The sequence below is a fragment of the Eucyclogobius newberryi genome, unplaced genomic scaffold (genome assembly GCF_026437365.1).
Source record: "Eucyclogobius newberryi isolate DKJ021-1_F unplaced genomic scaffold, fEucNew1.0.hap1 SCAF_15, whole genome shotgun sequence".
NCBI classification, from domain to species: Eukaryota; Metazoa; Chordata; class Actinopteri; order Gobiiformes; family Gobiidae; genus Eucyclogobius; species Eucyclogobius newberryi.
The window spans coordinates 10,111,615-10,138,109 of NW_027315779.1; the positions used below are offsets into that span (position 1 = coordinate 10,111,615).

Genomic DNA, 26,495 nt, shown 5'->3' on the forward strand with positions numbered 1-26,495 from the left:
TCCTGAATTGTCTGTTGAGTGGGGGGTGGGGGGGAGATAGCGGGGGCTGGTGGTGTTACAAATCTACCAAATGGAGGCAAAGCGGCGAGCGCATGAATACAAAACAGGCCGGGCAGCGAGACAAAGGGAAAATGGGTCTTTAAACCGATTTCAGCCCTGGTCATTGACTTTATAATGGCAGAGTTTGTGCTTCTCATTGTGGGCCGTGAGAAGACGGTGGGAACAGGGTCCACGTTTAAGGCGCGACTTTCCCGTTAGGGGCGATGCTATCCCGCCCGTCTCCGTGGAAATGTCATCGCCGTGCCCGGAATGTTCCCCAGTTTTCACGGAGACGAGCGACCGGCCGACCGTTGTTTCCGACATGCTGCGGTGCCGTGTTGGGCATGGTTCGAATAGAAAGGAAATCGAAGGACATACCAAACATACAAAACGGGACAGAAACGTGTTCCTGTGTCACTTACGAGTCGCCTCTCTGTAATTACGGCGTGAAACAAAGACTGGCACCAAGTTTCCACGTCTTCTCTGGCAGAATAAATGAAGTTAAGTGAAACGATTTGCTCAGAAAGTGGAGCCTTTATTCAACCCCAAAGACGTGATTGTCGTCCGTTAAAGGACTTCCAAGACTCGCGACGCATGTGGAAGGTTTGTGCCGTTGAACTTACTCGTGATAAACACCGGCTTTGTTGACGTGCTCACCGAAAACCAGATCTGATTATTAAGATTACTATCCAAAACCACAACCCATGCCAACATCTCATGATCTGGAGTGTGTAGGTTCTCTCGGGGCGCTGCGGCTTCCTCCCCTGAACAGTTGTCTCGGTGTTACCCCGGCGACGAGCCCCTGTCCTAAAGCTCAAAGAGATAAGCTCCGTCACAGGAACCAGCGGTAGAAGATGTATGAGTTTGTTTTCCAAATGCAAGTCACTCTAAAAAATCCACCGATTCGCGACACACGTCTCGATCAGATTCCTCTTTTGCCGTGAACACACACCAAAAACCACATGTAGTAATTGGGTTATGGGATTATTCTGTGATGTTTCTTTTCCAGCCCCGGTAATGTAATGTGCACTTGTTTCTTTCTTTTGGCCACAGATGACCCAGGAACAGTGCTCTCATAGGAACAATGTGCAGAGCTCCGACAAACCTCAGATCTACAAAGTGGGGATCTACGGCTGGAGGAAACGCTGCCTCTACTTCTTCGTCCTCCTGCTCATGATCCTCATCCTCATCAACCTGGCCCTCACCATCTGGATACTCAAGGTCATGAACTTCACCGTAGTAAGTCCCGCTTCTCCAACATCAACATGCAGGTCTCACTAATTGCCTTGCATCCAATTTGAGAAAATGTCCAAAAGTCGAGGTCCGGAACGTCACAGCTTTGGGTTTACATTAGAATTTAAAGAGTGTTATAAGCCTTGTTATTTTGTATCAATTAGCCTATGGTTTTAAAATTATTTGAAATGTTGTATTACCTTTTTTGACCATGTGCTGTGGAGCAGATATGTAAAACAAACCTGTCTCACGACGGTCTAAACCCGGCTCAAGTTCCATATTAGTGGAACAACACGATTGGCTGATTGGCGTCACATGACCTTCATGCAAATCAGGAGGAGCGGCTTCTGCACACAAACAAAACACACACATCTGAATCTACTACGTGTATTTCTGTCCGTCTGTCCTCTCTGAAGGTCAGAATCAGAATCAGAAAATGTTTATTGCCATTGTCAATGAACAGAATTCACAAACATAGGAACTAAATAACCGTGCAGACAATGAACAGTGCGTGAATAGTATTGGTTGAGTATTGTTAAAGTGGCAGGTGTGTGAAGTGTTCATGAGTCCAGCAGCGCAACAGCCTGAAGCTCTAATGAATGGAGAAGTGAAGTGTTGCAAAGTCTCTCAGCAGTCTGCACAGCACTGCTTCTTATTTAAGATAACTGTTGGATAATAACAGACCTGGAGAAAAGATTTCCTTTCAGCCTCACTACGATGCACGGTAGCGAAGCGCTGACAGTGAGTCTTCTTCTGACCACGACGTGTCTGTTCCGTAGCGGGGCGAGTCTTGTCTTCAGGCGCGTCTCAATTCATCCCCCCATTAGACTCGTTTCTCTTTGAATATGAGTCGGATTGTGATAAAACACATCATGTTATGGCTCAACACACGCAGAGTCCCCCCGGTCGTCATGTGAGCCCAATGTGGACCTACCTCTGCCTCCACATCTGCTCAGCTCCTCCCTGTGCTGGGCTCATGCGAGGGGGAGCGAGAGAGGGAGCGAGAGGGGGAGCGAGGGGATGCAAACTCTCACTTCATTTTAAATTCAATTAGGGGTATACTGCTCATCACAAACACGGGGAGGCTGCACAGTTGTGTTCTCCGTGACTGGCTTATGCTCACTCTCATTTCTCTCATTGCTGCAAACCCGTCTTCTCCGCTTGGGTTTCTGTGCATCTTGGGAACATTGTATACTTCTTGCCTAACCTTCACCTAAACCCTGATCATGTATTATGTACTTGTAGATATTCTGATTATTGGTTCAGCCTGTGACACTTCGATACAACATTATCAAATGCCGTCCACAGTCTGACGAGCTAACATTGTTTTCGTGAGAGTTTCCGGAAGTCTCCTGTGGATCTTCTCGGTATAATTCTGAGATAGTGGTTCGGCAATCATTCAAAAACCCCGCGATCCCCCCCCACCATCCCCCCGGCGCGCTGCCAAGTGACTGTCATTTGCCGTTGAATTGCACCTTTCTTTTTTACGTGACAAAAATCAATCAATTCATTTCACAGATAATTTGGCAAACGCATTTTGCTGCTAACCTCGGGCGATTGACAAGGAAACGCTTTTAGCCACAGCGGAGGCGATCGGAGAGGCCTGACCCGAATCGGGGTCGCGTGACGGAGAGTGGTGCATGATGGGAAGAAAGAGCGATCCAAACCCTTCAATTACATCACACACTGCTCACCGCTCCGAAAAGTGTTTCTCGCCGTAATCTGGCAGAATATGTTCTTCCCGGAGCTAAAAAAGACCTGTCATTTTCACTTTCAAACGCTGTTGTTTGGACAGGAGTGAGAAAAGAGAGAAAAGCTATGGTTTATTGGTAATGGATGCTTTCAGTAGTCGTTCACAGACATGAGAAAAACTGCTGTGAATTCAAATGACAGGGTTAGACTGCCCGTGTAACTCAGACTCCTTCCCAGTTTCCCCCTCCCTTAAATCGACTTCCTGGTTGGACGCGAGTAGCAGATGTGACATACTCGTCCACGTGGTCCTCGGGAAACTGTTTTACGAGCTGAAAAATGCACTCAAACGCTGGCACGGGTCGAGAAAGTAGCTTGAGGACTCTGGTCAAAAGCTGCTGCCCGACACCCGACGTCGCTGAGGCGGAGACGTACGAAAAGCCGCCAAAAAAATAATAATTTTCAGCTTTTAAGAAGGCCGACAACAGCAAAATCTTACTGGTTTTCTATGTGAAACTCGTGATGGAAAATGGAAGACTCGCAGATTGTATTATTGTTGTCGAATGCAGACATAATGGAACCCGAGCACCACTTGAACCCATCAAAAATACTTATGTAGGGGTAATTCCATAACTTTTACCTAGCAACCAGACTCCAAACGAAGACCAAAGCTTGTCAAATGTACATGACTGCTATTATTTCTGTGATAAAAATACATAGATTAGAGTATATATTGAAGTTCTATGTCTAAATAAAGGTCTGGCGGCGCCTCGGTCTGACCTGCGCTTGTACATTATTTACCGCATTGACCACCAGCCTCTGGCCCGCCCCCGCCCACTCTGTCTAGGTTTAAAAATGCAGCACGCAGTTGAAAAAGTTTCAACGTACCCGAGGTTGATAAAGGTATTTCAAGACTCGGCCTGTTTTGTGCCATGGATTCTTCTTCTTACTGACATGCGGCCGAGGTTTTCTCTCAGAAATAAAAAAACAAGATAATTGAAAATATAGATGGGAAGATATATCTCCACGGAGGGAGGAGCCCGTTTCCTGCCGACGTGACCTACATCGATCTGGAAATCTAAAGGAATTTGTTGCCGCTGGTATTTCCGGCCACTCTTTCTTGATGATCGTCTCCCTGACTCTTTGCTTTCACGGGGTCGTCACGCTTTCTCACCCCCCAATGGCCCCGGAGAGGGACGTAGTGTGGCCCCGTTATTGTTGTCGGGTAGTCGCGACGAGGGGGAAAAGAACTTGTTATGTGATCATCTCGCTTTATCATGGCGGATGAGGCTGACTCCATCACTCACGACCACGAGCTCCTGCAGTGACGCGATGCGAGTGCGAGGTATTTCTGGTCCAAATCTGTGACGAGCGCCGGTCCCGTCTCATGGTCTGTGAGTGTTTGTAATAACTCGGATACAGTTTCCTGACTCTGAATTAAACATGAGCGGCTCACAGTGAGACTCATCTCCGCACGCCACAGTAAAAGAGCAGAGCACACAGAAGCTGCGAAGGGAACTGAGGCCCCAGTGATCAGCGTAAACTTACAGTGACGGCAGAGTGCTGTGCTAGTAACAGTCGGGGGCCAGTGTTTTCTGGTTTTGGCTCGAATACAGAGGCTGCGTTCACACTTGGTCCTGGTTTGAGCTCAGTTTTGTTCAAACGTACGCATGGTTTGGAGCTGTTACGCACATCGTCTAACACTATCTTTTCGTCTCAAAATCTGCCCAAATAACTTGATTGAGGTGAGAAACAAGGCATATTATGTGTCCACTTTACTCTGATTGCGGTTTGGCTGTAAAACCTGGCTTGTATCATCAGGAATCTTCTCTTTTCAATGGAGAATTGATGGAAAGCTTTTGGAGATTGACACGACCAGAGAAAAGTGACCGTTTTGTCTCTGATTGCAGGGCAGCGTTCAGGCCAAAGATTCAAGCTCTCTCCTGTCACAGTACGAGAGTTCACGGTTCGAGACCAAGGTCTAATTATTATACATTATGGTTATTTAAATGCGCAAAGTTTCTCTTAAGATGCATCTGCCCCTCAGACGTTTTAATTATTTATTCCTTTTTGTCAATCATCTGACAAAAGGGAACTATCAAGCTAATGGCCATTTAAACAGAAAGAGAACGCTGTAACATGCACTATATTTTGGGCAGGATTTGAAATATTTTGTGCAGAACTTGTCTCCACGTAATCAGAGTAAATCAGACAACAAAGGCCAAAACTACAGTGTCAACTTCACTAAGAGCCCAGACTTTGGTCATAGGCCGGGGTTCAGAAACGGCTCCAGCCCGAATGAAGAAGAGTCAGCAGAGAGTCAACATTTTCAAGCATTGTTCATTTAACTTTACGACGTACTGACAAAAGTGTAGCTTTCCTTATACTGCCCTTTGACCACCAAAAATCACTCACACACCAGATTATACGTGAGGTTGGTGATGTGTCTTGCCCAAAGAAACAGAGGATCTTTGGCTCAAGATCTGGAGAAGAATCCCACTCCAGACTGTTTTCCCAAGTTTTGTCTGGTTCAATTTTCCTCCAAAACAGTCACAATAATATAACACACGACTGAACGAATGCTTCACTGTCTTCACCATTTGATGTGCTGTTGTGCTATAAATATTGAACGCTTTCTTCTGCCTTTGTAAATCTTCCCGCATCTCGAGCCCTGCAGCGGTGCGTCCCTCTTCGTCCCACAGGGGGCGTCGGAGAAGGGCCGCTCTGCCACAGCTCTGCCTGAGACGGGCCCTCGACACCAGGGCTGAGGGCGCCGACCTTCCCCGGCTCGCTGCAGCCCACAGAGACCCGGGGAGCGATGGTTATTCATGTGGACTGGTCCTGGGAGGCCGAGGGAAGTTCGTCAAGGTCAGACAAAGGCCGAGACTCTGAAATGGCGGCGAAACGGGGAAGATTCTGGTTCTCTCAGGACCAAACTTCAAGCTGCTGTTCATTTTTTTGCGGATAAACAGTCTGCAGTCTGAGTTAGTGACGATTTCTAAGTGCCCAGAGTGTGGGTTTCAACCACCGACCCCAGGTAGGATCCAAATACTAATACAACGTTTTCCCTCGCTCTGATGGTTTAACGGCTTTGGGCATTGGACGTGCACACTGAAGATGAGAGCACAAAACAGCAGACATGCGCAACGATGTAATTTCAGTCTAAAGATCGAAGACTTGAAACTGGAAAACTTGAGCGTCTAAACGTCTGCGACATAGAAACGCACACACAGAACAACACAAAGGATATGACACAGAGAGAGAACATACAATTCACATGAACGCATTCAAACAGTCCCGCAAGTCCGTCCCGTTCAGTCCCAAAGAGTTTTGAATTCGGCTCAACTCAAAACCTTGACTGTTTCACGTTGTTTCAGACAGGATTTCCCATTGTGTAAAATAAAAACAAGACTCGCTTTAAAGACACGCTACGAGTACCCCACATTTCCCCCTCAGGGTATGTACAATCAGACCACAGTGCTTCGTCTTCCATCAGCTGCAGGAATCGCCATCTCACCAGGTTATACACTTCGGATTAGATTTGTCAAAAGCTCCGTCCCTGGCCACGACGGAAAAATAAATCAACCGTTTTTTCTTCTTCTTTTAGTTCAAATCCTTAAACAAATCCGGGTGTAGCGGCGTGAGCTTAAGATGTACCTTTTCAATTTCACCAGTGACAGCTTTCATCCCGTGCGCCATTTGTCATAAACGTGTAATTTGAGGCGAGCCCGGCACCTACGGCTTCATCTCGCGCCATCGTTTCGTCTCAAAACCTGCCCAAACGACTGGACATTTTTCCCCGGGCAGGGCGTTGAACGAGGCGCGTCGCGTGCCTGCTCTGATGGCGGTTTGGCTGTCAAAACTGGGCCCGATCCTGGTTGTTGGCGACTGGTGCGGCGAGAGGAAGTCTTGTCCCCGATTGCGGCGGCGTTTTGGCCGAGGCTTTGCCAATTCGTTTGTCTCACATTTGGAAACGGAGAGAATGTGCTCGGCGTCATCGTGAGGACCGATGCTGAAAATGATAGGGACGCTTTCCATATCATTTAACTATTTTTATTGTGTTCTGTGTTCTTGCAACGTTCTGTAACTTGTAACTTCATTGCCGTTTTGTTCCTTTGGATGGATGGATCTCTGTTTCTATGGGGCCTGTACGTGACATAAACGGAGCGCTTCTGGTTTTAGCAGTAAATTCTCATTTCCCAAATTCTGTCCTGTTTCATTTTTTTTTCCAAAACCTGTTTTTAATGGTTTAATGTAAGTATGAAGCAGGGCCAACACAGAGGGCAAAGGTCACTGCAGTTTCATGTTTATGTATTTATGGACTGTGTGTTCCGTAAAGCACTTTTTGTAACATTATATAAATGAAAACGGCTTTTTTGAAGTTTGAATGATTCATTGAACCACGTGTCTGCGCCGTCTAAATACTGTACAATGGAGAATGAAGATCATATTTTCAGTATTGTCCAGCACACATTGATCCAATCTTCCAATCTTTATCTGAAGACAGCCACAGATGCCCCGTTGCTTGGCCCGTCTCTGAACCTCCCCTAACGAATTTAAACTCTTCATTCTCCCAGAGTTCTAATGTATGACTCGTTATCAAGATCCTGGTCGCTGTGGGCATAATTAGCACTGCTCGACTCCACGGTGCAAACACTACCAAAGAGGTCAAAATGAGACGCGCGGAAGATCTCGAGCTATGATAAAACGCAATTTCAATTCAACTCGCAATTTGTTTAGTGGATTGGAAGCCATAACGAGCGCGGCGGAGCAGCGGGCGATTGGTGCGTCTGAGTCAAATGATGTTATAGCCGTAGATGCTAATTACATCTGACAGAGAGTGAACTAACTTCCAGAATCCGACGCTAGGAGGGTGACTAATAAAATACATCGCCCCTAATGGGAGGATTAGCATGCTGCAAGGCTTCCATAATTAGCCTACGTGGGGAGTTCGAGCGGCGAGATGGCTAACAATAGGTGGCAGGACTCGGCTTGGAGCTGTTTGGATATGAGAGGGGAAATATTTACATGTCGCCCTGCAGTTTACAGAAGGTTTTAATCAAGGGCCGCGCCGCAGAATGACAAGGAAATGGATAGGCTACAGCGAAACAACTCCACATACGGTATTATTACATTTATGTCACAGCATTGGACCTTTCGTTGGGTTTAAGGAGATGGGTTTGGGCTTTTGTGTCTCTGTATATATTTTGTGTATATATTATCGTGACATAATGGACTCTTTTCACTATCTAAAATTCAAAGATTCTCTAATTGTTTTAAATACGAACTACAACTGAGCCTGTTACCAGAGCCTCACAGCTGAAGTACTGTAGCGATCGAGCACCCCCTGCTGCTCCTCTTGTGAAAATACACTTAGAGACCAGACTTCTTATTGTTTTCTTTGTTTTTGAATGCGGTAAGAAAGTATAATCACATACAAAGACATATATCAGCTCAAGAATAGATTATTGCAATGCACATTATGTCGGTGTCTCCCAGTCTGCCCTCAGCCGCCTTCAACTTGTACAGAACGCTGCGGCGCCTTTTTTAACCAACACACCCAGACGTCAGCACATCACCCCGTTTTTTTTTAACTCTTCACTAGTTTCCTGTTTCTTTTAGAATCGATTTTAAAATTTTGCTTTTTATTTTTAAAGCTTTAAATGGCCTGGCACCTCCTTATTTGGTTGAGCTCCTGTCTGTCCGAAACCCAAGCAGGGCTCTAAGGTCAACAGGTCAGCTTTTACTGGACGTCCCCAGAGCCAGACATAAACACTGGGGGGATCGAGCTTTCTCTGTCGTTGGTCCCAGACTCTGGAACAAACTGCCCCCTGATATGCGCACCATCACATATTTTAACCTTTTTAAATCTAGGCTAAAAAAGTTTTTTATTTTTATTTTACACTATGTAATGTAATGGCACTTGTACAGTTTGTTTTTATTTAGTTTTATGTTGTGTATTGCCTTTGATTGATTGATTGATTGATTGATATAACATTGCAGAATACATAATAAGTACCAGGGTTTCAATGGAACGTTCTCTTCGGACAGCAGAGACAGCAGAGGGACATGACGGGCGCTTCAAACACCCCAGAAAGATATAATTAACCATCACAGGGACTTACTAAGCCCTTCAACTAGGTAAACACTCAGTTCTCCTTAGACATGGTTTGTGTTCAGCTCTTCAGGCTCAGACCAGTCACTACGTGTCCACACGTGTCCATGGAAAACCGGAGAAGTGGCCTGGCCCAGTTTGAAGTCGATTTTCAAAACGCAGCGGCTTGATTTGAATCTCAGAGATCCGAGTATCGCATGTGAGGAGCTCCGTCTGATCTCTCACCGAGCAGACGACGAGAGGCTTCAGCTGCGCAGGGCAAGGAAACCGACAGGGAAGCATCAGACGCAACGTGTTTTCGATGAGCAGAGATTACAAACTCCCTCCAGCGCAGACGGAGCACGTGCGGTTCCGTTTTAGCTCGCTGCATGAAAAGACAGAGTTAAAAAACCACAGGAGCTTCGATGTGTTGGTGCTGCGGAGGGAAAAGAACTGAGCAACATGCATTCGGAATACTCAACCTAAATTGAGATGTCGCTTATCTGTGTTTGCCAAAAGTGTGGGCATTTTCTTTATGAATTATAGCTGCAAAGATTTAGAACAAATACTTAATAATTACAATTCTTACCCCAGTTCGCATCGGTCCTGACTGAGTCAAGTTTGAGTTCTTCAGGGCAGAGGTTCCAACACACTGGACTTCAGCCTTGACACTGGGGCTCATTCGGCAAATCCTGATTGGCGAATCATCTCGAGAACCAAAACATGAGCTTACAACACAAACAACTTGACAACTTGTTCGCAAAGGCTAGATCTGAACATGTTTACTTCTGGGGGACCTAGAAACGGAATTTTAAAAAATACTGTTTGCCAGTTTTTCTAGCTCTCCGTCACTCGTAAACTGAAGCCCGTCGGGGAGAGAGTCACGAGTGTCACCGTCCCGCGGCTCATCACATGTCGAAGCATTTAATCGCCCAAGTTCTGAGCTGAAATTGGGCAGGTCATGTTCTGCTTTTGGCTTCACAGGTGGCGTTTTATCATCCGTAGAAAATCATCAGTTAAACACGCGAGTCTAACAGGAGAGATGGACTGACGAGCTGTACTTTCGTGGCCATCTACCAGCGACGCATCACAAGCTTGGTGTTTTTAAGGGCTAATGCCGTATTGTATGTGTGTATTTATTGCATATTATTTGAAGCTTGTACGTGGCATCGATCCTGACGGCAGATTGGGCTTCTGTTCCAGGCCAAACCGCATGTTTTGGCGGGGAAATCTGAGCGAAGGCAGTAGCTTTCTTTGATAGGCGTATCCCAGCAGCGGTCCGCCAAAAGTGTGGGCAATTGGACGCGGCGGGTATTCGTTTCCCTCCATGTCGTTTCTGGATTGCGTTTCCTTGCAATTCCTTGTCATTGCTCCTGATTGGCTGTGGTGCAGGCGAACAGTGAGCGTCGATCGTGTCCTGAAGTAAACATGAAAACGTGCTAGGTGGAACAGTTGGTCCAATGAGCTCGCTAAACGTATGTCACAACGAAAGCTAACTTTTACTAAACCATAAAATATAACGAAAGACTGTAATTATTTTATTATTATTGTGACATATTATTCATTTATTATGTCTCAAAATTAGTGTATCACCTCTTTGAAAAGTCTTTATGTGGTAGTGCTGTGGTAGTATACTTCATGGCTGTGGTAGTATACTTCATTGCTGTTGTAGTATACTTCATGGCTGTGGTAGTATTCATGGCTGTGGTAGTATACTTCATTGCTGTGGTAGTATACTTCATGGCTATGGTAGTATACTTCATGGCTGTTGTAGTATACTTCATGGCTGTGGTAGTATTCATGGCTGTTGTAGTATACTTCATGGCTGTGGTTGTATACTTCATGGCTGTGGTACATACTTCATGGCTGTTGTAGTATACGTCGTGACTGTTGTAGTATACTTCATGGCTGTAGTAGTATACGTGATGGCTGTGGTAGTATACTTCATGGCTGTGGTAGTATACTTCATATCCACTTCAGCGCCTGTCCACTTCAGCGCCTGTCCACTTCAGCACCTGTCCACTTCAGCGCCTGTCCACTTCAGCGCCTGTCCACTTCAGTACCTGTCCACTTCAGCGCTGTGCGATCGATGACCTGAGAACACTTCCTCATTCTTTACCTTCTCCTGCTTCAACTTTATCTCTTCTACCTGAACTTATGGTGAACTTCTGACTCCAGGCTAATGGGAGTCGTCAGCTCAGCCGCAGAACGCCTCATAAACAGTGAGCGAGCGCTGCGTCTGAGCGATGCGTCTGAGTGCGGCTCGCTCTGGAGAAGAAGAAGATCCACATCAGCGATTTTCCCGATTTTCTCTTGATTACAATGAGCAGTGAAAAGCAGCAGACTTTAAAACACTGCAGCGGTGGAATTGTCTTAGAGCGGCAGAGGAGACGGCCGCGCTTTTTCAATCACCAACTTGTGGGAAACTTTTTTATTCACCAGAAATCCAGACGTCAAAACTGACAAAAATCGGTGGTGATTCGAGAAGTCGTTTTGGAAGCTTCAGAGAAAAGGCCTTTATGACCATTTCGGCCCAGTTTTTTGCAAATTCAGATTAACTCGTAGCCTTGATGTCATCCAGCCTCCTGTTGGTGCCAGAGTCAGGAGTAAACACGGACCAGCCTCCTGTTGGTGCCAGAGTCAGGAGTAAACATGAACTGGCCTCCTGCTGGTGCCAGAGTCTGGACTAAACATTAACCGGCCTCCTGCTGGTGCCCAGAGTCAGGACTAAACATGGACCGGCCTCCTGCTGGTGCCAGAGTCAGGACTAAACATGGACCGGCCTCCTGCTGGTGCCAGAGTCAGGACTAAACATGGACCGGCCTCCTGCTGGTGCCAGAGTCAGGACTAAACATGGACCGGCCTCCTGCTGGTGCCAGAGTCAGGACTAGCCATTCTTTTTTTGTCATTTTATCTTGTTCACAGAATTACAAGTGCAGCGGTTGTAGATTTAATTGTTGCAGATACGAGCTCTGTCCAGCCCTATTTATAATGCGATAAAAGCTTTGTTTTTGAATAATTGAATACTCATCTAAAAAAAAAAAAACTGTGGTGTCTCGTGGCACGTGTGATGTTTTATTCCTTGTTTTACTCCTCCAGATCTCCACCTGCCGCTCGGTCCAAACTTAGTTTATCAGTCCAATTAGGGCCAGCTTGTGAGTGTCCCTCGGATCGATGAACGATCCGAGGGACATTGGCATCCGCCGAGACGCTTCGACAAACAGCACCTACTTTTGTCCCTCATTTCCACCAGGTCAGTTAAAGACGTCTAAAACGATGCAACAACTCGCCGAGATCGTGCGATTTATGAGAAAAGGGAAACGGAAGCGACCGGTGCATATGCCATTTCACCAAAAAACAAGGAAATCAAATCACTGCAAAGCAATACCAGACTGAAGATCTCTCCGCCGCCCAGAGGTTCCATTGTAGAAGAAAAGATTTTTGTCACTGTTTTGCTTCAGGTCTGCAGAGAGAATTACCGTGGGGAAATAAACAAAAGCTAGCTTGCCCCGACACGCTGTGACGATTTATGGACTTAGAAACGGCACCTTTTGACATCACAAAACTGGAACAGAGAAAGAGCAGAGAAGAGGACCTCGAGAACAGGATTAATCAATAGTTTCGTTCAACTTTACGACACACCCAGACACACCCACGCGGGTACAAAAATAGAACAGTTCTGCTTTAAAAGGACAGTGTCTGCGCATCTCGGACTGGTTTTGTTTTACCCTGAACCCAGGACTCAGATTAAGGATTGTCTCTTGTATAGCAGTGCTGCTCAACATTTCGTAATTTTTTTCCAATTTTGTATAGCAATTTGATAATTGCATAGCAAAATACGAAAGTGACTAACAATCAATATTTTACATTGATGTAACAAGATTATTTATTTAAAATGTATTTGTAAACATTCTATTTTTTTTTTTTTAATAAAACAGAAAACTTGCAAACAAAATTAGTTGTTGAACAAATTAATCAACACAAAGTCAGATGGCCTTATTTACAACTTTCTTCCATATCATCATCAATCAGATGACTATGTGCAGAAGTCTCATTTACATATTAATTGTCTTAAATTATATCATATAAATTGTACCGCTCTATTTAACGTTCATTCCAGCTGTAAAACGTTTCCATTTTTGTTTTTGCTATTTGATGACGGTCCCTAAGCATTCGTCTCGGCTCTGGCTGCACATTCGGATCAGTGTAATTCGCTGCGCCCAAAAAAGGCAACTGATTTTTAAATCTGTGTAAATATGAGTATTTTGGCATGTGAATGATCTGCAAAGACTTTTGCGTTTAGGAGCTATTGACCTCGGAAGTCCGACTTTACCGCACTGTGGCTCCTCCCGCTTTCAGACTCGCTGAGACAGCAGCGAGACACGTCATGTCAACACAGCGTCCTACATTGTGTCATGCCGTTGTTGACGATCGATTGTCGAGTGATTAGTGCTTTTTTAGTGCGCTTTTGGTTATATAATAATGAACACAATTCTGACAAATGTATCGCATTTGAGAGAAATTATGTCACATTTTGCGACGCAATACTGCTTATTCTGAACCCTGGAACAATTATTTGTGATGAGCGTTTGTGAGCGACAAAAGGATCTGCTTCTCTGACCGACGCAGCCTGTGAATAAAAGCGTTACATCAAAGTTCCTCACAAGCGTCATTGCGCCTCCTGTAGCCTTCACGCGGTCAGTGCAAGAACCAGCGTTACGCATATGAATACCATCCGGAGCGACTTACATGTGATATGATTTGTTATTTTCACGCTGACAGCCGCAAGAGAGCGCTCTACCTTCGGAGTTTGGGGAGTTGTTTAGATGTGACACAGAGGAAGAAGAATTCAATGGATTTAGTGATTTGGGGTAATACTGATGCTTTGCTAAACGTGTTAGCATGTTCTTTATGCTATAGTTATCTGAATAACTGTTAATATGTTACGATAAACATACCAGACACTTACCACAGTTCGTTGTCTGTGCGTCATGTAGCTGAAGTTGTTAGCGTTAGCATACGTACACCTATTCAGCATGTTCTCTCATCTGTTATTATTTTAAACTGCATTTCAAGATGAAATGTCTGTTCTTGGTAGTGGAGTTTATCAAATAAATGTTCTCCCCCAAAAATGTCATACTCCAGTGCAACTTCTAAATGTTTTTTCTTCTCTATTACGCATTTTTTGGCTGGTGCAACTTATAATCCAGATAATACGGTACACTGTCTGTGAAGCGAACGTGAACACATTTCCTAACTAATTGTGGCTTTTACCATTTGATCTCGGCAATGATTCAAGCGCCGACTTTTGATTTGAGTGCTACTAGCCGCGCCGCCCTTTTTAGTCTATTATTTACAAGCTCCACGTGCGAAACTGTGCGATGATAAACGGCTGCGCTGGCGGTTTCGCTGCTGACATTGTGACTCAGACCTACAGCATATCGAGAAAGTCACGACCGTCCGGGCTGATTTGAAAGCGCATTATCTCGCGTGTCATTGCCCGTGGAACAAATGCATAAAACATAAGCCGCGGCGTTGGCGCGCTATAGGCCCCGGCGTGGCGTTATGAACCGCCTGTTACGGATGTCATTGCACAAAGTCGAGTTAATAAGGTGGAGTCGGTGCCGCAGGCTCGTCTCTTCTTAAAGGGAAGTAAAAGTATTGATGGCGGTGAGACCTGAAGGCGGCGACTATGAACATGTCCACGTGTTTGGTTTATTCGTGCGCTTTGCCCCGTCACGACAAGCGGCGTTTTAGAGCGACGCGTTCAGCTTTTCTTTAGTTGTGCGTTTCCGGAGCTAATGCCATTGAATATATGTAAAGGCTCGTGTATGTTTTTCATATATTGTCACGAGCGTGTCCTTGAGAAAACAGGTTATTTTTGCTGTATTAAGATTAGATGCTCGTGTTTTAAGATTTATGAGCTTCTTAAAAAGCTTGGATTCTTCTGCTTTGTTTTTGGCAAATTAATACATTTTGTTTTCCACCGCAAAGTATAATGCAAAAGCAGCACTTTGTGACAAAATCTAATCAAATTGCGCGGTCTACATCGAATAATGAAGTGTTTTATCCATTTAGCTGTCCGTAAGCGGCGCGCTGATCGTGTCGGATGAATTTTGACGATGAGTAAAAGGGTTTGCGAGAGCGAGGATCTAACGGGGATATTCAACTTAATTTTCCCGAGGGCCAGATTTGTCGGAGGGTCAAACCAGGACTAACCCAGAACCAAAACAGGTCTAAGAGATGTCGAGTCCACAAGAAAGAGACAACGTTTCCTCCACACCGTCCTCCTCCCTCCTCCTCGGCTCCGCCCTTGTCGTCCTCGATGCCGCTGTAGAGGCCGATATGGTCTTTGACTGAGCCTGTCGCTGCCTCTTGTGCATTTCACAGAGAGACGCGCGGCACACAGAGCACCTCCAGGGGGTGCTCCCGTCTCAAACTGCCCCGCCCCTGAACTCCTGACCTCGGGTGCACCAGGCGCTGTGGTGGTGACGGGATTCTCGTGTTATTTTCAGTTGGATATTCAAGAGGCAATAGGAGCTCTTATATATTCGCGATATATTCAAAATAAGGTTTGATCGCAGCTCAGACAAGTGCAAACTCTCATCTTGGAGTAAAGGACGATATATCGGGTATTATCGGCATCGGTCTGATATAGAGCGTTTCGCGTATATTTGGCTCTGATATTTGTTGTGCTCTGCTTCAGTTGGCGTCGGCCAATCACGATCATGCCAGAAATGATTTTATACTCCAGATGAATACATTTTACTTTTATTAAACCCGGAGAGTCATATCGAGATTCCAACCGTCTTTCACAGTTACAACATTAACATCAAAATAAAACATTATTGATGATGTCGCTAAAGCTTTCAACGTGGTTTTAAAGGCTGTTAAGGACGAGGCCTCGGTGAGTGTCCTGTCTTTCTGCAGCGCGGTCAGAGCAGAAGGATCTGAACAGCTGAGCGTTTGACCCCAATGGATTCGACACTTCAGTAATCGGAGTATGGCCTTGTAAATGAATGTGTACCAATGTCCTGCCCCCTAGTGGCCAGAGAAGGCCATCGCACTCGTACAAGAGTGATGTCCATCTGAAGGCACGACGAGGACTATACGGATTGTAAACGCGAGCTCGTATTATCGTATCGTCCCGTCTGAATTTGCCGTGTTGATTTGGACAGATTTGTGTTGACCGACTGGACCGCAGACCGGGAGCGATGTGCCTGGGGCCGAACCCGTCCCGTTCTCTTCGATGTCACTTATTACGGTGCGGTCTGTGGTGTGCGGCAAAACGTGAGGAAACACGTCAAAGTGTTACGGTTTTCGCTGCGTTATTGTCCAATATTAATAATTACATTTAAGACGCGTCCGTGTGTCCTTGGCGTGTTTGTGCTCGACTTTTGTCTGTGGTCGAGTCGATCTGGCCGTCACGACAACATGTGAGGGTGAAAATTACCAGATTCAGAGCCTTTTCTTTTGTATCGATATCGAATTTGGATGTTCTGTGACGCCGTGTGACTCAGGTGCAGCGTCAATAAAGTACTGGAAGTCTTTTTTTAAATCATCCCTTTTCTCTGCTCTTCATGCGCGCTCTGTCTGTGGCCTCGGTTGCATTTATTCAGTGATTTTCCGCCCGAAAAGGCCCTTTAGGGGGAGATCAGAAGGCAGGGGGTTGATAAAGCTGACAACTGCCAGCCCCCGTGCCCTGCTCTCCCCCCAAAACGCAGATAAAACCCCCCCGCTCTCCCCCCCGCACCGCCTCTCGCCCCTAAACCCGCCGAGCTCGCCGTCAGAGAGATTTTCCGGCCACTTTCGATGAATAAAAGCCGCTCTTTAGAATGTGAAATTGGATCAGAGCGCGGCGGCGTGCACACTTCAGCGTGAATGCAGATACCAGAGCGGTTAAACAGGTGGGCCGAGCGGAAGTTGGAGCGGGGGAAGATTGCCTCTGAATCCCACCGGGGGGGACGCAGGACGCAGACGATCAGAAGAGTGGATAAGACCGAGTGGAATCTCCCGCTTATTAACCTTTAGCCGAATACAAAGTCGACAGACGGCCGAGCTAATGCGTTTAGTTTAGTCGCACTCGTCTCTCAGAACCACTTCAGAGCCGAGAACTGCAGTTTGTAACGCGGAAAAGAACCAAAGAAACACAACACGAGAAAAGGCTTTTTACGACAAATACGAATGATTTTATTCTTTTCTTTGTCCATTCACCAATCACACGAGCGCTGTGCTGTTTACAGGCTTTAGTCACATGATGTGCACAGTTTTTATTGGACAGAGGGGGACAACATGACAACAACTCCCTCACGGCTGTAGGGCCACGAGCAGCAGGAGAACGAAATGTACAGTAGGAGAACGTCACGTACAGCAGGAGAACGTCACGTGCAGCAGGAGAACGTCACGAGCAGCAGGAGAACGTCACGTGCAGCAGGAGAACGTCACGTGTAGCAGAAGAGAACGTCACGAGCAGCAGGAGAACGTCACGTGCAGCATGAGAACGTCACGTGTAGCAGAAGAGAACGTCACGAGCAGCAGAGGAGAACGTCACGTGCAGCATGAGAACGTCACGTGTAGCAGAAGAGAACGTCACGAGCAGCAGGAGAACGTCACGTGCAGCATGAGAACGTCACGTGTAGCAGAAGAGAACGTCACGAGCAGCAGAGGAGAACGTCACGTGCAGCAGGAGAACGTCACAAGCAGCAGGAGAACTTCACGTCACGAGCAGCAGGAGAACGTCACGACACTTCTGAAGACCTTCACTCTCATACTTCTCGTCTGAACGTGACTGTGACAGTGACTGAACTTCAATCTTCTCCATCTCCAGCTCATAAAAACAATGCACTTTCATAATTACGTCTTAGTAATGACTCGATAATCAGTGGATAATTGGAGCGCTTTACGCCCTGTCACCACAACTCACACTTAGAGGCGCATTTTATTCAAGGGCAATTTGGTTGTGTTTTTGACAAAGTGAACATTAGAAAAAGTCATTCACAACTTCAAACTAAACTTAAGTACATGTGTTATGCACCGTTGAGCCTTTGCTAACGTGTTGTAACATCGTTCTTCATCAAAAACACTGCTGGAGTCATCTCTTGTGTCATTCATCCCGTTTACGAGATCCTCTTGCTCTGAAATATCTCTAGGTTTGACTTTTCCTCAGATTGTGACATCAGACTTAGAGCTCTGATGGTCACCGCGGCCAATCAGTCCAAAAAACTTCCCCAGACTCGTTCCGGGCGTTTCTTTCATCAACTTGCATTCATTTCAACTGCGGCTCCCATTAGCATGTGACCCACGTAGCTTGATTAGCTAGCGTGAGTTTCCTGCTGCCAGTACATGACGCTACGCTAATGGAAGCTCTGCTAATGGAAAGTAGTGTGTATTTGTAGGCATTCATTTTAGTTCTAAATTATGAGATGCCAAAGAAACGTTACTCGAGAGCAGGTTTAGATACGTTAAAGCGGTAAAAGGCATTTGTTTACAAAAGAGTGATTATAATTATGTCATTACATTTATCTACTTTGCATTTATTTAATATCAGATGTTTTATTCATGGATTTTAGGCAAGTTATTCTTTCCTGATTTAAAATATTTGTGAGGCCCTTTTCCTATTCAAACGGGGACATATTTTGGATTGTGCCGGACCGTTGCCATGGCAAATCCTTCAAACCGTGGAACATTTCATCCAGAGCGACAGCATCTTCGTCTGCGTGTTTGCATATTCTACCTCTGTCTGGACACAATCTCCAGGCCGTGAAGGAGGCGTGAACGCGGCCGCCATGGAAACGTGCTACAGTTGTTGTTCTCGTCCTCGCTCCTCGTCTTCGCTCCTCGTGCTTGCTCCTTGTCCTCGCTCCTCGTTGGCGCTCCTCGTCTTCGCTCTTCGTCCTCATCCTCGCTCCTCGTCCTCGTTGGCGCACCTCGTCCTCGCTCCTCGTTGGCGCTCCTCATCCTCGGTCCTCGCTCCTCGTTGGCGCTCCTAGTCTTCGCTTCTCGTCCTCGCTCCTCATCCTCGGTCCTCGCTCCTCGTTGGCGCTCCTAGTCTTCGCTCCTCATCCTCGCTCCTCATCCTCGGTCCTCGCTCCTCGTTGGCGCTCCTCGTCCTCCCTCCTCGTTGGCGCTCCTCGTCCTCGCTCCTCGCTCCTCATCCTCGCTCCTCGTCCTTGCTCCTCGTCCTCCCTCCTCGTCCTCCCTCCTCGTTGGCGCTCCTCGTCCTCGCTCCTCGTCTTCGCTCCTCGTCCTCGCTCCTCATCCTCGGTCCTCCCTCCTCGTTGCCGCCCCTCGTCCTCGCTGGTGTGGTATCGGCCTGATAGTCGTGTCCCGGTGATGGATGGCATGCCGCTCCGCCGAGAGGACGGAGCTCTCAGAACCAATTTCTGTGATAGCCATCTGAGTCTGGAGGAACAAACCCGAGCCAAAACACCTCCAGGACGCTGCTCCTCCTGCTCCTCTTGCTCCTCCTGTTCCTCTTGCTCCTTCTGCTCCTCTTGCTCCTCCTGTTCCTCTTGCTCCTCCTGTTCCTCTTGCTCCTCCTGCTCCTCTTGCGCCTCCTGCTCTCTCCTTGTACCTCTTCGTGGGTCGGGTGTTTGGTTCGGTGAAAGCACTCGCATGACTGCACGTAGGACCGTGCCAAGAGTAGAAAGATGGCGAGGTCGCGATCCAAACGTTGGTCAATCTCGATTAAAGCTCAATGATTAAGGCGCGTTTTAATGGCCAGGTCTATTAGCCCGTCCCGTGTCAGTAATAGTGCTGACCATCAGGGGGAACGTATCCTTTGTCTCCTCTTATAAACAGTTTGACTCAAGTCCAGTCCACGTCCAGTCCAAGTCCTGTCCACGTCCAGTCCAAGCCCAGTCCACGTCCAGTCCAGTCCAAGTCCAGTCCACGTCCAGTCCACGTCCAGTCCAAGTCCACTCCACGTCCAGTCCAAGCCCAGTCCAGTCCAAGTCCAGTCCACGTCCAGTCCAAGTCCACGTCCTGTCCACGTCCAGTCCAAGCCCAGTCCACGTCCAGTCCAGTCCAAGTACAGGCCAAGTCCAGTCCACGTCCTCATCCAGTCCAAGTCCACGTCCTCATCCAGTCCAAGTCCAGTCCAAGTCCACGTCCAAGTCCAGTTCAAGTCCAGTCGTCTTTCTGTCGTGCGACTCATCATCATAATAAAGTTACAGGACCGTTTGAGTGACCTTATTACAGCACCCCCTACAGGTCAGATGACCCATTGAACTAAAATGCACTAAAGATAAATATATTGTGAATTTAGCTAAAAACTGTAAAATGTTGTCACAGTAAATCTAATATTTTTAGGTTTATAATTTCACTTCCTGTTTGTAATCGATGACATCACACAAGGAAATTACCTGGGCCAAAACTCATCTAATGTCACAATATTGTTATTTGACAAAATTAAAACATGAGAGCAACTTTATTTTGTTGAATTAATGTTTAGAGGGTTAAAAAAAAGTTTCTTTGTGTAAATTCTGCATAAACTTGAAATGAGTGCCTGGTGTGATGTCACTTCCTGTCATTTTATACAGATTTAAATAAATATCCATTTAACATTTACCGTGATCTGATCGCCGTGACAAGCTTTTAGTGCTGACATGTCGTACTTTACCGCTTCCTTGTTTATTGCTTGACAACGTTTCCCACTTGCGCCTCCTACTGGTCACTCCTTTTCATATTCCGAGCGAATGGCGGCCGATTTAACCGTAAAAAATCACGTTGTTTCATCGAAGTCAGTTGAGAGACATTTTAGGCCGTCTGTGTGCGTGGACCATAAGTAGGCCGTGTTCGTTTTGGTTCGTTCGGGCGCTTCAGCAAACCACATCGCTGCTCTGTGATTGGTCAGAGCCACTGTCTTTGCCGGCGCAGATGGATTCTCGTGAGTTCGCGGACCAGCCAATACCGCCGGCCCGTCCGCTTTCAAACGCCCGCCATTATATCACCGTTAAGTGAATCCGTGCGTCCGATCGTGTCCTCTCTGCGGCGTCTTCTTTCGTCCGCTCACACTTGGGCCCCGTAAAACCGGCGAGCGCGCTGATGTATGCCCCGCGTACACAGCCGCGCGCCTATATTTACTCTGCGCTGATGCCTATCGACGCGGGCGATCGATAGCGCGCCGCCGGGACGTTTTTTATTGACGGACAGGACCTCCCGCGCTCGACTCGATATGAGAAGCATGAGAGACGCTCCCGGCGAAAAGAGGGGACAAATATCGACGCAAACGTGACGCGATGGCCGCCGCTCGAGATGGCTCCTTTGGCTGGAGGAGGCCCTCGCGGCGTGACCGATGGCGGGGCCAAAGATTTATGGCCGAACTCTCTCATGATTGGAACACGTGGGAAAAAAATAACATACAAGGCGTGAATCCATACTGTGACAAAGCGGCAGTGACAAAGCGGCTGTGACGGCGGAGAAACTGTGAAGATAATACAAGAGCATACAAAGAACTCAGGGATATTATTGTGAGAAAAAAACTAATAATGGCGTTTATTCACGATTAGTGACACGACAGTTTCTTGACATGTTCCTGATATGACAGAAAAAGGCGGATAAAAACAGCTCTTGAGTGACTTGAGTGACTGTTCTCTTTAAGCCCGTTTCAAATCCTGGTTAAGCTCGGTTCAGACTGAGTTGGCCTCGGACTCAAACCGGTTTTAGTCCAACTTTGCGGTCAGGTAAGTTTGGCCCGTTTCCGCGGCAATCTTGTCCAAACCGATGCTCAGTTTCATCACCTGCTCGTTTGCCCTCTCGCCTCATCGAGTCGCCAAGTCGACCTCACTTTCTCGTTCCCGTTTTCCATTCGCTTTTCATTTCGTTTCTGATTGGCTGCGATGTGTTCAGACTCACACTGGCACCAGCAGGAGGCCAGTCCATGTTCAGTATTCACATCCTCTTCACTGGTGCACAGAAGAGGCCCGGGGCACCTTCAAATGATGAATATTTAAACGTTCTCAGGTCCAGATCACTGCTGGTTTGAAGTCCGTTCTAATTAGCGCCGACACGTTGACCTTGTGTCAGGTCAGCGCCACCGAGAGGCGAACGCTGGAATCACTGCAAATACAGCCGCAGCCGGACTCAGACTTGGTCCTGGAAACGTTCCCTTTTTATTTGTTGTGTAGTTTAGTCCAGGTTTAGTTCTTTAAGTAGTTCCTGGTCAAATCCTGGTGGATTTAGTGCTCGGTCATCGCTGCCGTCCTCGGTCGGCGCTGCCGTCCTCTGTCAGTGCTGCAGTCCTGCCGTCCTCGGTCATCGCTGCCGTGCTCGGTCAATGCTGCCGTCCTCGGTCGGCGCTGCCGTCCTCGGTCAGTGCAGTTGTCCTCGGTCAGTGCTGCAGTCCTGCCGTCCTCGGTCGGCGCTGTCATCCTTGCGCTCTTGGGCTCTATCGTCCGTCCCAAATGAAGCACATTTGAAGCGTGATTTTCAGTTATTATGTGTTCAGAATGAGCTGTCATTCTGTCCCTTTTGAACCCTTAAATACTATATTTACAGAGAAAAAAACTGAAACACTATAGAACGGTCGCTTCTTTGGAAAAATAAAACGCTGCAACTTCATGTTCTCAAAAACAGCACTTGAACTACCAGACACTTACCACAGTTCTGTCTGTGCGTCATGTAGCTGAAGGTGTTAGCGTTAGCATACGTACACCTATTCACCATGTTCTCTCATCTGTTATTATTTTAAACTGCATTTCAAGAGGAAATGTCTGTTCTAGGTAGTAAGTAAATTTCCCCCCAAAATGTGACTTATATATGTTTTTTTCTTCTCTATTATGCATTTTTGGGCTGGTGCAATTTATAATCCGGAAACTACGGCAGTCGTTTCTTAAATTGCACCCGAGACGTGACGCAGTTGGTGCAAAAATAGCTTCTCGAGGACTAGAACAATGTCACTCGTATTTGGCCAATTCCTTTATAAAATATGATCTGATTATTTTCTTTCAGGCTTTCATGTTACCGTTGAAATGCCATTGTCTCTTTGTGGTTCTGGAAATGTCAAGCACTTCTGAATATCACAGCGGTCCACAATGCAGGTTTCTCAGCGTTCCTCCAGAATAAGCGATGTCCTGTGCGATTGCAGCCTTTGTGATTTGTGCGTCATTAGAGTCAATTGTCACTGGATGAACCTCGTCAAACGAAACCGTCGCTCTTATTTTTCTCTTCATCCGTCCGCCACAGGAGCCTTGTTAAAGCAGCAATCTCGTCTTTGCCTTTTCCAACGTCGTGGCCATTTTGTTGACTGCTGAATAAATCGTCCTCATCTCCAGTTTCTGTTCTTATGTTGGCGTTAAATTCACTTTAAATATTTTGAGGCTGTTTTGTGTCCTTATGCCACACGTACATACCAAATATGACTGTTTATTATGTTTGAAGTGACGTAATTTTGACTTAATCTTATTTGTTTATACCTGTCGTACATATAAATGATAGTTTTACACCAATCGAGCAGGTATTTGTGGAGAAAACGCATAAACTTTGACTGGAATGAGTGTCCCTGGTGTGATGTCACTTCCTGTCATTTCCTACAGATTTTTCTGCAGAATTTACCAGATTCTACAAAGGCTGGAAAAAGAGGAAGTGATAGACCGGCCTCTGTATTACAGACTGTATCCTGGTGAAGCCATGCCTTGCATTTATGGCCTTCCAAAAGTACACAAAAAGGATGTTCCACTCAGACCCATAGTGTGCAGCACATATTCCATCACTTACAATGTGGCCAAGCATTTAACAACTATATTGGCTCCACTTGTGGGGATTTCGGAACATCATGTGGAAAACACGCACAACTTTGTGGATAAAGTGAAACATCTCCAACTGGACCCAGATGACCTCATGGTTTCATATGATGTTGTGTCCCTGTTCACCTGCATCCCGACCTCTGATGCAGTAGCAGCAGTGAGGATCAGACTGCAGGAAGACACCACCCTACAGGAAAGGACCAAACTGACACCTGAACACATATGTAAACTGTTGGACATCTCTCTGAACACCACTTACTTTCAATTCCGGGGACAATTTTAGAGACAGATTCGTGGCTGTGCCATGGGCTCGCCCGTCTCTCCCATAGTGGCCAACCTGTACATGGAGCACTTTGAGAAGAAGGCACTGGCCTCTTTCTCAGGCATAGCCCCAAAACTGTGGCTTCGCTATGTCGATGATACTTGTGTAACAATCAAGAAACAAGAGTTGGAAACCTTCTCTGATCACATCAATGCTGTGGACCCACATATCAGGTTTACAAGAGAAGACTCTAAGGAGAATCACTTGGCCTTTCTTGATTGTTCCACGATCAGAGGAGAGGACGGGAAACTCCAAATAGAAGTATATAGGAAACCTACACACACGGACCAGTATCTGCTCTTTGGTTCCAACCACCCACTACAGCACAAGCTGGGTGTGATCAGAACCTTACAACACAGAGCTCAAGGTGTGCCCACCAGCTCAGAGGGCAAGAAGAAAGAGGAAAAACATGTCCGTAATGCCCTCTCAGCCTGTGGTTACCCCGCTTGGGCCCTCAACAGAGTGAAGAGAACCAAGAAGCAGGACAAAAGGGAAACTGAACAGAGAAGGAAGGGTGTTTCTATCCCTTATGTCTCTGGCCTGTGGGAAAAACTGCAGAGAATTTTTAGACAACACAAAGTCCCGGTTTATTTTAAACCAGGAAACACTTTAAGACAAAAACTGGTTCATCCTAAGGACAAGTTGCCGACTCAAAAACAGAGCAATGTAGTTTACTCGATCCAATGCAGTGGAGAAAGCTGTAAAGAACGTTACATAGGTGAGACGAAACAGCCTCTACACAAGAGGCTTTATCAGCACAGAAGAAATACTAGTTCAGGACCACAGAGTGCCGTGTATCTCCATCTTGAAGCCTCTAATCACTCGTTTGAAGACGGTGAGGTGAAGGTTTTAAGCAGGGAGAAAAGATGGTTTGAAAGAGGAGTTAAGGAAGCTATTTTTGTTAAAAAAGAAAGACCTTCTTTAAACAGGAATGGAGGGCTAAGATTCAATCGTCCTGGTATCTATAATGGGATACTGAACCCCTGGAAAGGTAGAGGACCAGGACAAGGACATTTAGATGCTAATCAGGTACTCAGGGTGGTTGAGCCAGGGTCTCACAAAGACAAAGAGGATTCTAATAGCCCATTAAGATTCTGAATAGGCTAGCTCGGTAGATACAAGGGGGGAGTTTCTGTTGAAACAAACAACTCCTTCTACTTCAGGAAGGCTCCGCCCAATGGGCTGGTCTTACCACAGAAGAGTATAAATATCGGAGTTCCCGACCTAAATTCTGTTATTGACAAGGACTCTTGGATGAGAGTCGAAACATCTATTTTTTTCTAACTGAGTCCAGAGGACTACAACTGAAGCTTTTTTCTTCTATGGAGCACGCCTGGACGAATGAGGGATTACACCGACATTAAATGAAATATAAAAAGCAGTATTGAAGTGAAAAGATAAGAGCATGTGAAGCGTGACGGAACGGCTCTTACCCTGCACGGTCCCGGTGAGGGCGCGCGGTCCCCGCCCGTTTCCTTGTCTGCTGCGTGCCTTTATATCACAAATATACATTTTAAACCCGTTTGCCAGGTTTTCTCCAGTGCATTTTGTCGTGACAAAGGGTGCACACTTAGAAGCGTCAGTTCTACCAATGCAAAACACGTTAAATCTACTGTTACTCTCATCTGCGCGCGCTTCTCCCCCCTCTCCTCCTCCTTGTACCTTTTGGGTAAACCCGGAAGACAAAATCTTTTGAAATTATATTTATATTTTGTCCGCCTGTTCAACATATTTAATTTAAAAATCTGTAAACCAAGTAAAATAACTGCGGCCTTACGAGCCTCATAAAAACACTCCGTTTCAATTGTCTCCGTTCCGTCAAGTCAAAGGCAGAGATCTGAACGTTTCTGCCTCAAATCACGTATAAAGTAGTGTGTGCTTTTCTATACACACATTACTTAAGTAGTATTTTGAGTATTTATTACAAGGACAACACAAATCGTGCGGGAATGTGTCTTTCACGAGGTAACATTTATAGAACGTCACTTTTGAATCCCACCACGTTTGAAGGATTCGTACGCTAAATGTGTGTTTTCCGGGACTGAATCCTCAAACGGTTCAAACGAAAGCCCGGAGGGAGAAAGTGCATCGTTGCCTTTGAAACAGAGGATTTTCGACCGCAATGATGAAATTCACACCAGACTTTTCACGTGGAACGACCCGACCCTTTTCCTCCCGCTCTGATTCTGCCTCAGCGACTTTAGAGGGATGCAAAAAAAACTAGCGGGTCAAGCGGTCTCTGCTCGGGAAGCCGGATCTCGGGAAGTTTTGCCGAGCTCCAGAAATCCCACACCACGAGCTGCGAAGTCTGAGCTGAGCGTTTTGGGTCGGGAGCGTGATCGGTCGGCGGGAAAACCTACTCTCGACTGCATTT

At 46.4% G+C, this 26,495-nt stretch overlaps 1 protein-coding gene across 2 annotated transcripts in view; it reads left to right on the forward strand.

The window, feature by feature from the left end:
- sgcd (sarcoglycan, delta (dystrophin-associated glycoprotein)) overlaps positions 1 to 26,495 on the forward strand; it is a 225,098-nt gene that overhangs the window by 119,183 nt on the left and 79,420 nt on the right. For both annotated transcript variants that reach the window (XM_072445985.1, XM_072445984.1), the window contains one exon: positions 1,093 to 1,278. In XM_072445985.1, coding sequence (XP_072302086.1) covers positions 1,093 to 1,278 — 186 coding nt within the window. The remainder of the gene's footprint in view (positions 1 to 1,092; positions 1,279 to 26,495) is intronic.